At 44.2% G+C, this 14783-nt stretch overlaps 1 protein-coding gene across 3 annotated transcripts; it reads right to left on the bottom strand.

Moving 5' to 3' along the window:
- Positions 1-2625: 2625 nt before the first annotated feature.
- On the bottom strand, positions 2626-14581 carry NICN1 (nicolin 1, tubulin polyglutamylase complex subunit). 3 transcript variants are annotated; one of them, XM_053303527.1, is made up of 7 exons: positions 14026-14578; positions 10744-10885; positions 8931-9119; positions 6437-6550; positions 5051-5122; positions 4614-4718; positions 2626-4272 (listed from the first exon to the last, which is right to left on the bottom strand). In XM_053303527.1, exons 2-7 carry the CDS (start codon positions 10882-10884, stop codon positions 4231-4233), a joined length of 663 nt encoding a protein of 220 aa, XP_053159502.1. In that variant the 5' UTR covers position 10885; positions 14026-14578; the 3' UTR covers positions 2626-4230. The 3 variants fall into 3 exon arrangements, with proteins under 3 accessions (XP_053159502.1, XP_053159503.1, XP_053159504.1); XM_053303528.1 differs by lacking the exon at positions 14026-14578 and adding an exon at positions 13688-13955; XM_053303529.1 differs by lacking the exon at positions 6437-6550 and having other exon boundaries at positions 14026-14581.
- Positions 14582-14783: the final 202 nt, after the last annotated feature.

Below are 14783 nucleotides of genomic sequence, written 5' to 3'. Positions count from 1 at the left end.
AGTCATCCCATGAAACTGGTTGCCAAGAAGTTTAGAACTGACAAAAGTACTTTTTCATACAACACATAATTAACCTATGGAATTATCTGCCACAATATATGGTGACAGCCAACAGCCTGGATGGCTTTAAGAGGGGTTTAGATAAATCCATGGAGGTCTATCAATGGCTACTAGTCTGAGGGCTATAGGCCACTTCCAGCCTCAGAGGCAAGATGTCTCTAAATACTAGTTGTAAGGGAGCAACAGCAGGAGAGAGGACATGCCCTTATCTCTTGCCTGTGTGCTTCTCAGAGGCATCTGGTGGGCCACTGTATGAAAACAACTGTCCGTATCCAGGACTAGATGGGCCTTGGGCCTGATGCAGCAGAGCTGTTCTTATATAGGAGGACCCAGGAGGTAGGGTGTGTTTAAGAGGGCAAGCAGGGTTAAAATATACTCCCAAGAAACAAAAAAGAATTGAGAATAATCTAAGCACACTTTTTGTTTTAAGGTTCTCCTTACTTGGAGGAATATTGAGAATACTAGTTTCCATATAAGCAAAAGCATTACTTGAATTCCTAAATGAGTTTTGGTATCCTACTTAAAAACAAGTATTAAAAATTGGAGACACTCCATCCTAATGAGGCTTTTCCATTTAAGAAACTTTTTAAAAACCAATCATCAATAATGGAGTACAATACAGAATATATAGTAACAGCCTGAAGAACAGTCATTAGCAAAAGGAATGTGCTACATCTTGCATGGCTAATCAGATCAATAGCTCCAAAAGTAACATAACCAATTACAGGTCTTTGGAATACATTTTGCATTTTTAAAAATTTATTTATTTATTTATCTATCAAACATATGTTTATACTGCCCAAAACTTATGTCTCTGGGTGGTTTACAACAAAATAAAAACAGAAAGTAAAACATTAATTAAAACAAAAACAAAAAGTTTAAAACATAACAATTTAAACTTTTTAGAACAATATTTTAAAACAGCATTAAAACCATTAAAACAATATTAATTAAAAGCCTGGGTGAACAGATGTGACTTTAAATACTTTTTAAAAGCTGTCAGAGATGGGGAGGCTCTCATTTCACTAGGGAGTGCATTCCAAAGCCTCGGGGCAGCAGCGGAGAAGGTCAGTCCCTGAGTGGCCACCAGACATGCCAGTGGCAAATGCAGACGAACCTCTTCAGCTGATCTCATTGGGTGGTGGGGTTCATGACGAAGAAGACGTTCTCTTAAATACCCAGGGCCCAAGCTGGTTAGGGCTTTATAGGTTATAACCAGCACCTTGTATTTTGCCCTGAAACATATGGGCAGCCAGTGTAGCTCCTTCAATACAGGAGTAATATGGTCTCTCCGAGATGACCCAGAGACCAACCTGGCTGCCGCATTCTGGATTAACTGCAGTTTCCGGACTACATACAAAGGCAGCCCCACGTAGAGCGCATTGCAGTAATCCAGTCTGGAGGTTACCAGCAGATGTACCACTGTTTTGAGGTCGTTTATCTCAAGAAACGGACGCAGCTGGCATATCAGCCGAAGCTGATAGAAGGCACTTCTGGCCACCGCCTCAACCTGGGAAACCAGGGAGAGGCTAGGATCCAGAAGCACCCCTAGACTGCGTATCTGTTCCTTCTGGAGAAGTGTGACCCCATCCAGAACAGGCAGATCAAAATTGTCTCTCGAGTTCCGACTCCACATAATGTGTTCCTCCGTATTAACTGGATCCAGTCTCAGTTTGTTATCCCTCATCCAGCCCATCACCGACTCCAGGCAGGCATTTAGGGAGGTTATACCCTCTCCTGATGATGCTGACATGGAGAAATAGATTTCGTTCCTTTTGTTCTACATTCTGGTTCATCAGACAACTACAAATCACACACATATTGTCAACATACTGATAGCACCTGATGATCTCTCCCAGCGGTTTCATGTAGATGTTAAATGACATCAGAGACAATATGGAGCCCTGAGGCACACCATACAAGATGTCAGATTTTGAAGAACAGCAGTCTCCAAGGGACACCATCTGGAACCTGCCCAAGAGGTAAGAGCGGAACCACCACAAAGCAGTGCTTTGTGTTTTCACATATGCACAAACAGCAGCTTTGAAAAAAGCAGCAGCGAAACCATGATTCTAGAAACATGCAGAGTAAATTCTCTTGATATAGACTAGTGGTACATATGAAGTGAGCAGAAGGACTGGAAGAAGAAGGAGAAAACAGCCTCTGCACAAAAGAACTAGAAGCAAAATAAACTAGATCCTTGGGTGACCCATCAGAACTCTTCTTTTGCAGGTTCTCCACAATGTAATTACAGGAGGCTTGCTTTGGGAGCAAGCTCTCCCATCCTTATTAATTTCTGCTCCTTCACTTTTAAGGGATTCCCCATATTTAGCTACTACCATGAAACAAGAATTTGACAGTAGCCTTTCCTTATACTGGCTTTAATTTTCCTACTCACCTGTCATTGCCTTTGCTGACTAAGGTAAAAAGCAGGGCAGTGTGGGAAATGGACCACTGGTCTGGCTGAGTTCAGGAAGCCTTCTGTCTTAAGTAAATCTCACCGGGGTTTACAAATGCATAGGAACACAGCCACAGTACAGTATACCACATACAATAGACACAAAATATGGATCATCATTTATTTTAGACTGGATCCCATTTAGACTGGATATACATCCATTGGGAAAGATACATCAATCCTGATTTAGTGCAATGGATAAGAAGAATATCATTAAAAAGGTGCTTTCCAGCTATAAATAAGGAACATAAATAGTTCATAATAAATAGGAAGGAAGCTACGCAGCAATACAGGAAGCATTCTAAAGCTGCTCCTGAGATCTAAAGTCCAGCATACGGACACACTTGCAAAAAATCAGCTATGAATCCTACTGTAATAGTTCCTTTTGTTCTACATTCTGGTTCATAAGACAACTACAAATCACACACATATTGCTGCAGGTGTCCCTCACCACAAAGATGCAGTACTTGTTGGAGAGCCAGGTGGCTCTACTCACATAGACCTAAATCACTCTGTGAGGTTCTCTTTGTAGTAACAACAGCTCTTTGTGGGGTAATTGCAGACTGCTGACAGATCAATGCTGAGCCATCAGCCAGCGTGGTGGGTTCTTCATTGGGAATATGAACCCAGATCTTGACCATAATCATGTATTCACTCCAGCTTTCACCCTCAATATACAATAATAATTCAGTAAGTAGAAATGGACACAACCATGCAAGCGTCAGCTGAGGAGTCAAGAGATATTAACAAGGAAATGTTTTAAGCATACATAGCAAGGCTAACAAGTAATTTGTGATGCAACTCAGTTTTCTAGAAGCAGCCCCTCAGAACAATAGTATTCAAACTTTCTAGCATAAGGTGATTTTGCTACCTTAGTTCTCTAGGTTTGTAGTTGACGGAAATGGCAAAGTACTCCAGAACTTAGCAGAAAATATGTAGCTACAGTTTGGCATGCAGCATTTCTGGTTCTCATTAGGGCAAACTCTCTCTAAGCTGGACCCTCACTGTTTTGCAGAAAAAGCTAATTCCATCTTGAGGAAGAGCTAGATCTCTCTCCCCCGCCCCAATATAATCATCAACTAAGCTATTCACATCCTTCTAAAGAGCAAGAGAGACTTATGTTTCCAAGAAGCTTCCCTTTTGCCACCCATTTACTTAAAAACAACAACAAAAACAATCCACACTACATATTTGCAAGTGAGGTAGCCATAGTAGAAGAACCTATAACTGGAAGTCCCAGATTTGGGAAGAAAGTCACCCTCAGTCTGGTCATTCTCAGACTATTCCCTTGCCAAAAAATGAAGGTTATTTTCCCCACAGTACTGAATCCTTAATGAAGAGGATGTTTCAATGTTGCCCTCAAAAGAGGAACATGTACCAAATAGCAGGGTTTGAAAAAGCAGAGGAGATGGGAAGCACAAGTGAGGCGCCTTCAGTCCAGGAAAGAGGAACCCAGCTCTTCAGGGTCCAGTGCAAATGCAGGTTATGAGACCAGGTTTCACATAGGAGCTGTCTGGAGGAACAGAGCAAAATGAGAGAGCTCCCAAAAGGGTCATTGCTATACAGCAGAAAGGGCTGGAAGATGAAACCAATATACTTAGTTCATGATTTCTTCCTGGTTTGATCCAACAATGGATCCATTCCAACAATCCAGGGATGCAACCTATGAGTTCAGGTCTTGAGAATCTTTCAGCTTCTAGCCCAGGAAGAACTCAAGTGTAGGAAAGGAGGTTAAGCTCATAGGAGCCATCCACCTGAAAAAGACACAGGCTATTATTTTTAGAAGTGTTTCTAAATAGGGTAGTGCAGGATGTGTACTCCCTCCCCCGCTCCCGGAAAAAGGCCACAGACACTGTTCCTATCCCACCCTCCCTAATATTTAGCAGCGCCAGTGTGGTGCAGTGAGTGGGATGTTGGACTGGGACTAAGGAGAGCTGGATTCCCACTCAGCTATGAGGCACACTGGATGACCCTCGGCCAGTCATCATGTCTGCTTAGCCTGCTTCAGGTTAAAATGGAAAAGCATCATGTACACTATTCTAGGCTTTTTGGAGGAAAATCCCGGAACAACAAGCAGAGGCAACAAGAAACTAACATCAAAGCGCCCAATCCGTGCGGCTGGCTGGCTGGCTTGGAGCATCTCAGTTAGGACCCACATTTGTTGCACTTCAGAAGATACTTTGTCAGCATCAGGGAGTCTCTGAAAACAAAGGACAGTTATTCAAAACGGAAGCTTGTCTCCTGTTTTTAAAGATACAAACCACACCTCCCTTAAAGTCACTCAGCTAGAAACCTGTCACCAACCAGTAAGAATAGAGAACAACGCTTCTCACTGGTTGTGCCAATACACAAGAGGTAGGAATAGTCATGTCCTCGCCTTATTTGTCTTCAGAACTGTGCTTCACTGAGAAACATTAACCAGCGGAATCAGTGAGGGACTGTAATGCCCTTATGCTCCTCTCTTTGAAATAGTGGTGCCCAGCAGTAACCACCCTGAAGGAAGATCCTGGTCTTAGTAGTGACAATACTTACATCATGTAGGCTTCTTGGTCGTTCCTGAGGAGATGGGTGAGAAAGCCAGGCCGGAAGGCCTTTTTGTGGGCTCTAGAAGAGAAACAGAGCACCAGGTACTATAGGGTTCTGACAATGACAATCGGATCAAATGAAGAACCCAAAAAGGTATTCAAAGTACCCAACACAACTCATTAAATATATAAACTATGATGTAAGCATTTAATATCAAAGCAACAAATTACTATAAGTAAATATAAGTAAACTATATATTTAGTTTACTATAAAACTTCTTATAAACCCGAATAAGTCAAATAGAGATCCATATGGATATGTCCTTCCCAAATAGGGTATCAGATGAAATTCTCTGAGTGAATCTTCAAAAGATAAATTCTTCACAAAATGCCAAGTCACATCCCCATTAAATATGATAAAAATAGAATTCTCAGATAAAGTGAATATCTTTTCCAAGTGGAATGTGAAATGGGATCACAAAAAGTCTTCATGGGAATACATATATAAAATACCAAATGTCAAGTCACAGCTCCACCAGTTATCATAAAATCCAGTTATAAGATGAAATGAATGTTCCTCCCAAGTGGAGTACCAAATAGGGTCACACAAGAATAAGAATTTAAAATGCCAGAAGTGTTGATAAAAAAGTCTTCCTTGGTGGCATTCCATATACATCAACTATCTAGATCCAATACTGTTTTCCATATATATTCTCATCTATTTGCAGTAGTTCATCCTACTCTTTTCAGGTCCACTTCTATGGACTCAGGTAGACCAGTCCTCTGAGACAGGCTGATGCACTCAGCATCAGCCTGCTGAGTCTGGGGCAGAGGGCTGGTCTACCTGCTGACCCCAATTGTTAAAAAAAAAACCAAAAAAAACCCCAGCCTCATTTTTCTGGGGAGAGCTGGTCTACTGATGAGGGTCAGCAGGTAGAACAGCCCTCCTCCCCATATCTAGCGCGTTGACCTGCCTTGGAGGACTGGTCTACCAGGCAGGCTGATGCACTAGGTCCGGTGTGGAGGGCTGATCTACCCACTGAACCCAATCAGTAGACCAGTTCTCCTGGAAAAACAGGCCTCAAAATGGTGCTCGGAACATTTTGAGTTGAAATGGGACTGTTTCGTTTTGAGCTCGAAACAGGCCCTTTATTCGAAGGGCATTTTGTTTCAAGCTTGAAACACCTGAAATGATCTGTTTTGAGCTCATATTGATTTGAGCTCAAATAGTTTTGCACATATCTACAGCCATCCAGATAGAACTATCAGACCCTAGATTTCTTTTTTAAGACAACTCTAATCTCTGATCAGGTAAGCCAGTTGTACAACTCAGGGAGGATCTGAATCATGACTATGAAAGGGAAAGGTACTTTTAGAAAGGCTGGGCATGTACCTTCTGATCCCTAGGGATGAGCCGCAGCTCTTCAATGCTGAAATGCACCCACACTGGAGAAGGCTGGCGCAGAATCAAACGCATGGCAACCACCCTGTCCACATCACAAAGCATCTGGCAAAAATGATTGTGAGTTACTAAAACATATTGAAACTGCAGCAGTAAGAAGCTAGTAATGAGGCTAAAACACTGGATGGCTACAGAAAATGAAAGAGTTCCTCTTGGATAGTTATGGGGCTAGGGTGCATTGATCAGCTTTGGCTGGGACCAGGACAGCACTCTGCAGTAGCTTAGTGCAGCAAGTTGTTAGTGCTGAGTTGCACTCTTGCTTGATTTATGTGAGGTTGTTATCCATGCAAAGTATCTTCTTTAGGGATGGGGCTGAAAACATTTTCAAAAAGGAGTTTGTAATTTGCTGAAGTGCTATAAGCACATCTAATTTCTCCTTTAGTCCCATCTTTTGGTCATAAAGACCCTGAGGAAAAATAGCACGGGGGTGGGGGACTGACAGAATAGCCAAAACATGCAGCAGCATAAAATTCAACAATCATTACACAACAAATGAAACAAGTGTTTGTGTCAGGCACCAGAAAGCCATCACTGATAGAGGCCAGGTGGGCCTCCCCATTAGAGAGGGAGTTCTGGGTGCTGCCACCAAAGCAACAATTCACACTACCAGACAACCAGCAGGACAAAAAAGCAACATCTTCTGCCAGTCAGCAGTGCTAAGAAAAGTGTTAGGACAGGGCACCTCACTAATGTGGTTGCATCAAGTGGCAGATTGGTTGTCTCTATGGACCTGCCTCCACCTCTGGCCACTTCACCCCATCTAGACCCATCACATTTTTTTCTTATAGTGTGCCAGTGGCTGATGCTGTCCATTATTCTTCCTCCCACCCTGCCATGTCCTATCTTCTGGCAGAGGGCAGAGAAGTTGGAGCAGCAGGTAGTGATCAAGCAGAGAGGGCTTTAGAATATGGTTGAAGCAGCTGCTGGTTGGCAGCTTTTCCTCATTGTTGTGGCCTCCTCACAAGCCTTAAAAGATGGCCAGAGCAACAAGAGGCAGCTGCCAGCAAGCAACATCCTCTCCTCAACCCGTTCCCCCTTTAAAGGATGCAGGGGATGCGGCTGAGGGGGGAATTGATGAGGCAGCAATATGCAGATCACCTCGGGTGCCTGAATACCTAGTGCTGCTCCTGTGTCAGGATACAAAACTATAGGGAAGAATTCCAAATGGGCAACATGAGCCATAGTTCAATGGACAAAGTCCAAGTCAAGAGCTTATTGTGGTCAGAAAGAAAGAAGTTCTCAGAATGTTAGATCTGGTCAAGGGGTAGCTCAGCCATGGACTTGCTGGTTGGCCTTAAGCATATCATCATCTCTGTGCCACAATTTGCCAGTTTCCTTGGGTATGGTGATGACATACCTAAAAAGGTTGTTGAAATTATGAAAAATGACCCTGTAAGAGTCTTTGTTATGTGTTACAGAAATGAGTATTAACAATATTACAGTGAACAAGTACTTTGGAACTGCATCACTGACGAACCTTCTCCCTCAGTTTATCCATTAGTAATAAACTAATGGATAATTAGCCCACATGATGAGGAATAATGCAGTCCACTGCATTATTGAAGTTGTAGACCAGTACCATCCGAAATTGAGTTTGGCCAGGGTCCCCATCATTAATAATTTGGTTTTCTGGAGAGTGTCAGGCAATTAGCAATGGTTAGATGCAAAAGGGCTTGACTCTGCATCTTCCTAATGCAATGACTTCATACTGGCTGCAGCTCCCAATGAGCCATTCAACATCCTGGCCAGAACAGCATCAGCAGTGGACAGAACAGAGCAGTGCACCACAGAGCAATAAAGGAATGAAGACTTACATGATTTAAACACAAATTCCAGAGGGTGGCCTTATTAGTCTGTTATACTACATGACACACACAAGTTCTTGCTGATCCCTTTGTGAAGACACCAGATGATTTTTTGTTTTTTTTTAAAGACTGAGTAATGTCAGTGGTGCAATGGGAAAGACAGGGATGTCATCTAGAGCAGGGATTCTCAACCTTGGGTCCAGTGTTCTCTCTAATTTTTTTTCATCAGTGTGTGGAATGAATTTTGTTCTGGGTGGCAGTATCAAGGCAGTGTGCACACACATGCATTCAGAAAGCAGCATTCTTGATTTCACCTGAGTTGGATCTAAAATTAACTGAGTGGACATCAAAAAACACGTGAGGGCGTGCACACACGCACGTCTAAGAGGGGACACTGCTTGGGTCCTCAGATTTTACTGGACTTCAGCTCTCATAATCCCCAGCACCAATGGTCTTTGGTTTGAGATTATGGGAGTTAGTCCAACAACATCAGGAGACCCAAGGTTGAGAACCCATGGTCTCTAGAGCACAGGCTACTATGTCAGAAAGGCAAACAACTTGGGCTAGCAGAAAGTTCAAGTCAGTTTGTGTGCAATGCTAACAGAAGCTGAAATGCTGACCTGATGCCTGCAGAGCGAGTAGTAGTTCTGGGAGCCTTCCTCTGTGTGTGGGTTGGGCATCAAGCAATAATTCCGGAGGCAGGTAACCCACTTGGAAGGGCTTTCATTTCCATGATCTGCAGGGCTTCGGCGCAGCACTCGTAAAGTCAAAAACGCGGTGTAGTAGTTCTTGAACACAATCTCCTGCAACTGAAACAAATTAGGAAGTTATATTTGCTATTTCTGAACTAAGCAAGTAGTTTGAGGTTATGATATACTGCTCAGGATCAGGGTGGAGTAACCTCCATAAACTCCTCCTTATCTTGATCAATGACCAGTAATCCTTATTGCAATCCTGTGAGGTAGAGGCTCCTATGATGAGCTCCACATTACAGATTGGGATAGAGTAGGGGTATAGCAAGACTGGAAGGGGCCCTAGTTCAAGAAGTGAAGATTGGCCCCTGCCAAAGAGATGCCTCTCCTCAACCCCTATATTTTTGCTCCAGAAGAACTGTAAGGACATGGTGAAGACAAGGGTGGCTCTGGGGGGTGGGGTGGGGTGGGGTGGGGGGTGGAAAGCAAGCACCCTCCAGACAAGTAGTTTGCCCCCTACCTGGCCCCCATTTCAGAAATCTAATATGTAGTACATAGCTCATCCACCCCTAAATGCACTTTGTCCCTTCTGTGTCCCTTCTCAGGTTTTTTTCTGGTGCAGCCACTGGGTGGAAAAAACATTCTTGTCGTACCCTTTCACTCCTATGCAAATAAAATCACACCCCATGCACGCAGAATGTTCACACAGACATGCTTGTATGCACATACTTCCCTGGCTCAGAAACATGTTTAGCCTACTTTCCTTAAGGAGAGTAAGCTTATGAGATCACCCGGCATTCTGTGTGTGTGTGTCCTGCCCCCAACCCAACATCAACTTTGCAATGCCTGGAGCAATATGAACTAAATTGGGTGCAGTTGTAGGGACACATGGGGATGCCTCAGTGGTGTAGTTTGTGATGTCATCCAGTCCAATTCAAGATGGTGGACACGTGAATATTTGAGGTGCAAGTGGGATAACTTGTGGACCAATTTTAACCAAATTTGGTACAGTTGTAGTGAAACATAGGGACACTTCAAGAGCATAGTCTGGGATGATGTCATCCACCTCAATTCAAGATGGCAGACACAAACATTTGAGACGCAAGTGGGCTAACTTGTGAACTGCCTAACCAATTTGAACTAAATTTTCTGCAGGTGTAGGGACACACAGAGACAACTCAGCTGTGTAGTTTGATGATGTCACCCACCCCAGTTCAAGATGGCAGAAGTGTGAACACTTAAGGCTGACATGGGCTAACCCGTGAGGATGGTAATTATCAATTAAGATTATAGTGAAAAGCAAGTAGGCAGATTCGTTCTTACCAGAACTACTTGTTTAATCATATATTCCAGGACTTGAAGCCGAAACGAGCCCTCCAGTCGGGAGCTAGCAGCATGCTAGTGAGTCAGGGAGGTGGGAGGGGAAAGCAAAGAGTGACCTGCTGTCCAGAAGGTGTATCCCCCTTCCACTCCCTCAGAATGTTTACACATCTGCCCTCTTGAATTTCAAGGGACACTTGTTCCCCCTTGTTCAATTATAGCTATGCTTCTAGAGGTAGAGAAAAGAGTGGCTTGCCAATATCAAATGAGCTATCAAATGAGATATTGGCAGAGGTGAGAATTGAAGCATAAACATCCTGCCTCATAGCTACATTCACAGCCTCCACAGAACCACAAAGACTACAAACATATGATCTAGCGTGTAAATCAGCATCCTGCATGTGCTCTTTTTCATACTTACATCAACAGTCTGTGAGTGTGGAAGCACAACATCCATCACTGCAACACCAGGCCGACTTAGCTCAGTCCTCACATCTCCCACTTGCAGCATCACTGGACTTTTGATGGTGCAGGGAGCAGGCTCATGGGCCATGGTACCCATCCTGGAAAAGAGCAATGGGTTCAGATCAGTGGCACACAACCATCACCTGCCTGTACCTTTCCAACACCTGTTAACTGGGCAAAGAGGTACCTCTTAAGTGGTGGCTCCCTTATATTTAGCAGTTAGCAGGGAGAGCAACTCAACACAGAACAGCATCCCTTCAGGGCTGTTGCTAGTGGCACCTTTGTGTGTGTGCATGCTTTAATTTTAATAACAACCAAAGTGGTGCTAATACACATGGACATCACCAGATGAAGTACACAGAAATCAAATTGATTACATTATTGGTGCAACGAGGTGGAAGAGCTCAGTTATAACAGCAAAGGCATGGCTGGGGGCCAATTGTGGAACTGATCATGAACTTCTCATGTGCAAGTTCCAAGTCAAGCTAAAGTGGAAAAACAAAGCTATCCAGCTTCCACAATATGATCTTGAGAATGTTCCCACCATTTTCAAGGAGAACATCAGGAACCGCTTTCAAGTTCTGAACCTCATTGATAGGGAACCAGAGGAACTGTGGAATGAAATCAAAGAAGTTGTTAAGGACAAATGTGAAAAGAGACTGCCAAAGACCAAGAAACAGAAGAAAGCAAAATGGATGTCAGAACAGATGGTGGAAATTGCCCAGAAGATGAGAGAAGCCAAAGCCAAGAAAGATAAAGACCTCAAGAAGGAACTTAATAGGGAATTTCAGAAAGTTAGAAGAGACAAGGAGCAATACTACAATGACATCTGTAAAGACCTTGAGGATGGTAATAGACACGGAAAAACAAGGCAAGTTTCCCAAAAGATCTCTAGAGGGAGGGAGGTTCCAACCTCAAATTGGTATGTTAAGAGATGCCAAAGGACAGGTAGTAACTGATTCTGAGAAGATCAGACAGAGATGGAAGGAGTATACTGAAAATCTATACAGTAGGGACGTCAACATCCAAGATACTCTAGAAGATATTCTCTACTTGCAAGAACCTCTAGTATGGGAAGATGAAGTTAGATCAGCACTCTGGTCATTACCAAGTCAGAAGGCTACAGGAATTGATGGAATAGCTACAGAAATATGGCAGGCAACAGAAGAAGAATCAGTCAAGCTCTAACCAAACTATGCCAGCAAATTTGGAGAACACCACAGTGGCCAACAGATTGGAAGAGGTCAGTCTACATAGCCATCCCAAAGAAAGGAGACTTAATAGATTGTGCAAACCATCGCAAAATATCCTTGATTTCACATGCTAGCAAAATAATGCTCAGGATCATCCAACGCAGATTAGAGCCCTACGTGGAAAGTGAAATGCCAGATGTTCAAGCTGGTTTCAGAAAAGGCTGAGGAACAAAAGACATCATTGCTGATGCATGCTGGATAATTGAGAAAACCAAAGAATATCAGAAAGAAGTCAATATGTGCTTTATTGACTACAGAAAAGCCTTCAGTTGCATTGACCATGTCAAGTTGTGGAATATCCTTAGGAAAATGGGCATCCCAGAACATCTAATTGTTCTCATGAGAAACCTATACACAGGACAGGAAGCCACAGTACAGATGGAACATGGTGAGAAAGACTGGTTTCAGATCAGCAAAGGAGTAAGACAAGACTGTATACTTTCTCCTTCTTCGTTCAATGTATACGCTGAACACATACCTAGAGAATCTGGATTGGAAGAAGATGAGCATGGTTTTAAAGTGGGAGGAAGAAACTTCAATAACTTGCATTACGCTGATGACACCACTTTGATAGCTGAGAATGCGGATGATCTGCAAGCTCTAGTAATGAAAGTCAAGGAGCACAGTGAAAAAATGGGACTACAATTAAATGTAAAGAAGACTAAAATACTGACAACAGGTACAGCAACCAGCCTCAGAATTGATAATGAAGACATTGAAGTGGTGAATAGCTTCTGCCTTTTAGGATCGACCGTCAACAGTAAAGGATCCAGCAGTCCAGAAACACGCTGCAGACTAGCACTTGGTAGGGTTGCAATGAAGGCCTTGGAAAGGATATTTAGATGCTGTGACATGACTATACCTACAAGAATTTTCACTTGAGGCACAAATGAGAAATGACCAGGCTCAAACTATCATATTTCGGACACATTATATGACGACCCAGCTCCCTTGAGAAGTCCATAATGCTGGGGAAAGTTGAAGGAAAGAGAAGAAGAAGACAACCAGCAGCAAAGTGGATGGGCTTGATTACAACAGCAATGAATGTACCACTGAGAGACCTTAAAGGCCAAGTTGAAGACAGATCATCCTGGAGATAATCTATCTATGTGGTCGCTGAGAGTCGACACTGACTTGACAGCACTTAATCAATCAATCAATCATGCTTTAATTTAAAAGAAAAAAAGGGATTGGAACAGGGAACCAAGGGTCTAACATTTTCTTATTCCTTTTGTAGTGTAAACCACATTGTGTGCTTTTTGTTGTTGCTGTTGAAAAGTGGTACACAAATAATAATAAGTTTGGCATCAGGACATTCTGCCCTACGAATTACTCTCACACACATGCAAACTCTGAAGGTGCCTGGGAATCACAGCAAGTTCTACAGATCACCTTGTAGCACACTGGCTCTCTTTCATGTACCTATTTTATTGTTGCCTTTTCTTTTTTGTAAGCTACGCTGAAAGGGCAGCACAAAACCTCATTACACAAATACATCCGAGGATTAGTATAGCTGCCACCTTGGAAAGCAGAATGCATCAAATTTAGGTTGCAATCCCATGCATTCTTACTTAGGAGTAAACCTCATTCATTTACACTTTCTCCAAGTAAACAGTCTCCAAGAGGTCACATAATTTGTGTACTTACTTGGCAACGTAAGTTTAACTGTAATAATAATGATGATGATGATGATGATTCCCCCTCTCCTTTGGGTTCAATCCCTTGCCAACAATCTAGAGGCCCCCCCTTCTACGTTTCGCAAAGGGAAGGGGCTGCGCCTGCTACCCCCAAGGCAGGAGAAAACACCCAGCTACGCCCCGGGGAAGCAGCGGGCAGCATGCACCCACACACGGGCAAGGGCTCGGTCTGCCCTCCCTCTTGAAGAGCAGCCTAGACTTTCAGAGCCCTCCGTACCCCACCCGATGCTATTGTTAATTCCAGCCCGTGCCTGGCTGAGAGCCTGAGACACAAGGAGGAGGACTCGCCTGTTCTCTGCGAGAAGAAGAATGCAAAACACTCCCCGACTGATGCCCACAGCTTCGCCTCGCACCTGGCGGCGGCGGCGGCGGCGGCAAGCTCGAAGCCACAACACGCGTCCTGGACGTTGCCAGGACTCCGCAGCAACAGCCGCGGCCCGCTCGGACAGGCGAGCTTTTGTTGCTACGGGCTGGCGTCACAGCGCGCACCGATTACGTTTCTCTCCCGTAACATCAGAGGCGGCGGCGCCTCTGAGCACAGGCAGGAGGAAACACCGGTAGATGCTCACGCACCAAAGCGCGCCAAAGCGGAAGCTTCTCCACTAGAGGGCCAAAGAGGCCCCGACTCCTGTTTGCTTCAATGGGAAACCCACTCTAGTCTTCAGCTCTCACAATCAAAAATGTGACCAGCGCCAAGTGAAAGCCCCAAATTCACCCGGGCATCTAGCACAAGATTTCAAGCCGTGTCAAGTTTTAATTGCGGGGCTTCTGCCCATCCACATCTCCAAGAAGAGTCATGGCACGCCCTGAGGATGCTGGGGCGAGTTCCCCGGGGGACCAGGGAACAAGTGTAGCCAGGGGGCGGGCCTTCATAGCGCCCCATGCCACGCCCCCTACATCTGACGTCAGACACAAAGGGCGGGCAATCTAACCCACACATTTGCCTTCCCTTCCCCCGTTGAGCAGCAGCCCTGCCCTGGATCAATGGCGTGGAGCGCAGCCGGGCGCGGGGCCACCGGGGGTTGCCATCCTCCTCCGCTGGGGGC

The sequence above is a fragment of the Hemicordylus capensis genome, chromosome 2 (genome assembly GCF_027244095.1).
Source record: "Hemicordylus capensis ecotype Gifberg chromosome 2, rHemCap1.1.pri, whole genome shotgun sequence".
Taxonomy (NCBI): Eukaryota; Metazoa; Chordata; class Lepidosauria; order Squamata; family Cordylidae; genus Hemicordylus; species Hemicordylus capensis.
Note: the sequence above shows the minus strand (reverse complement) of the source record. Positions and strands in the feature narration are given on the sequence as shown.

Coding starts and splice junctions, on each gene's coding strand:
- NICN1 (XM_053303527.1), bottom strand. CDS start 10,884: ATGGGTACCATGGCCCATGAGCCTGCTCCCTGCACCATCAAAAGTCCA. Junction 9,120..10,743: donor CACACTCACAGACTGTTGAT/GTAAGTATGAAA, acceptor AATTTGTTTCAG/TTGCAGGAGATTGTGTTCAA. Junction 4,719..5,050: donor GACCAAGAAGCCTACATGAT/GTAAGTATTGTC, acceptor CTTTGTTTTCAG/AGACTCCCTGATGCTGACAA.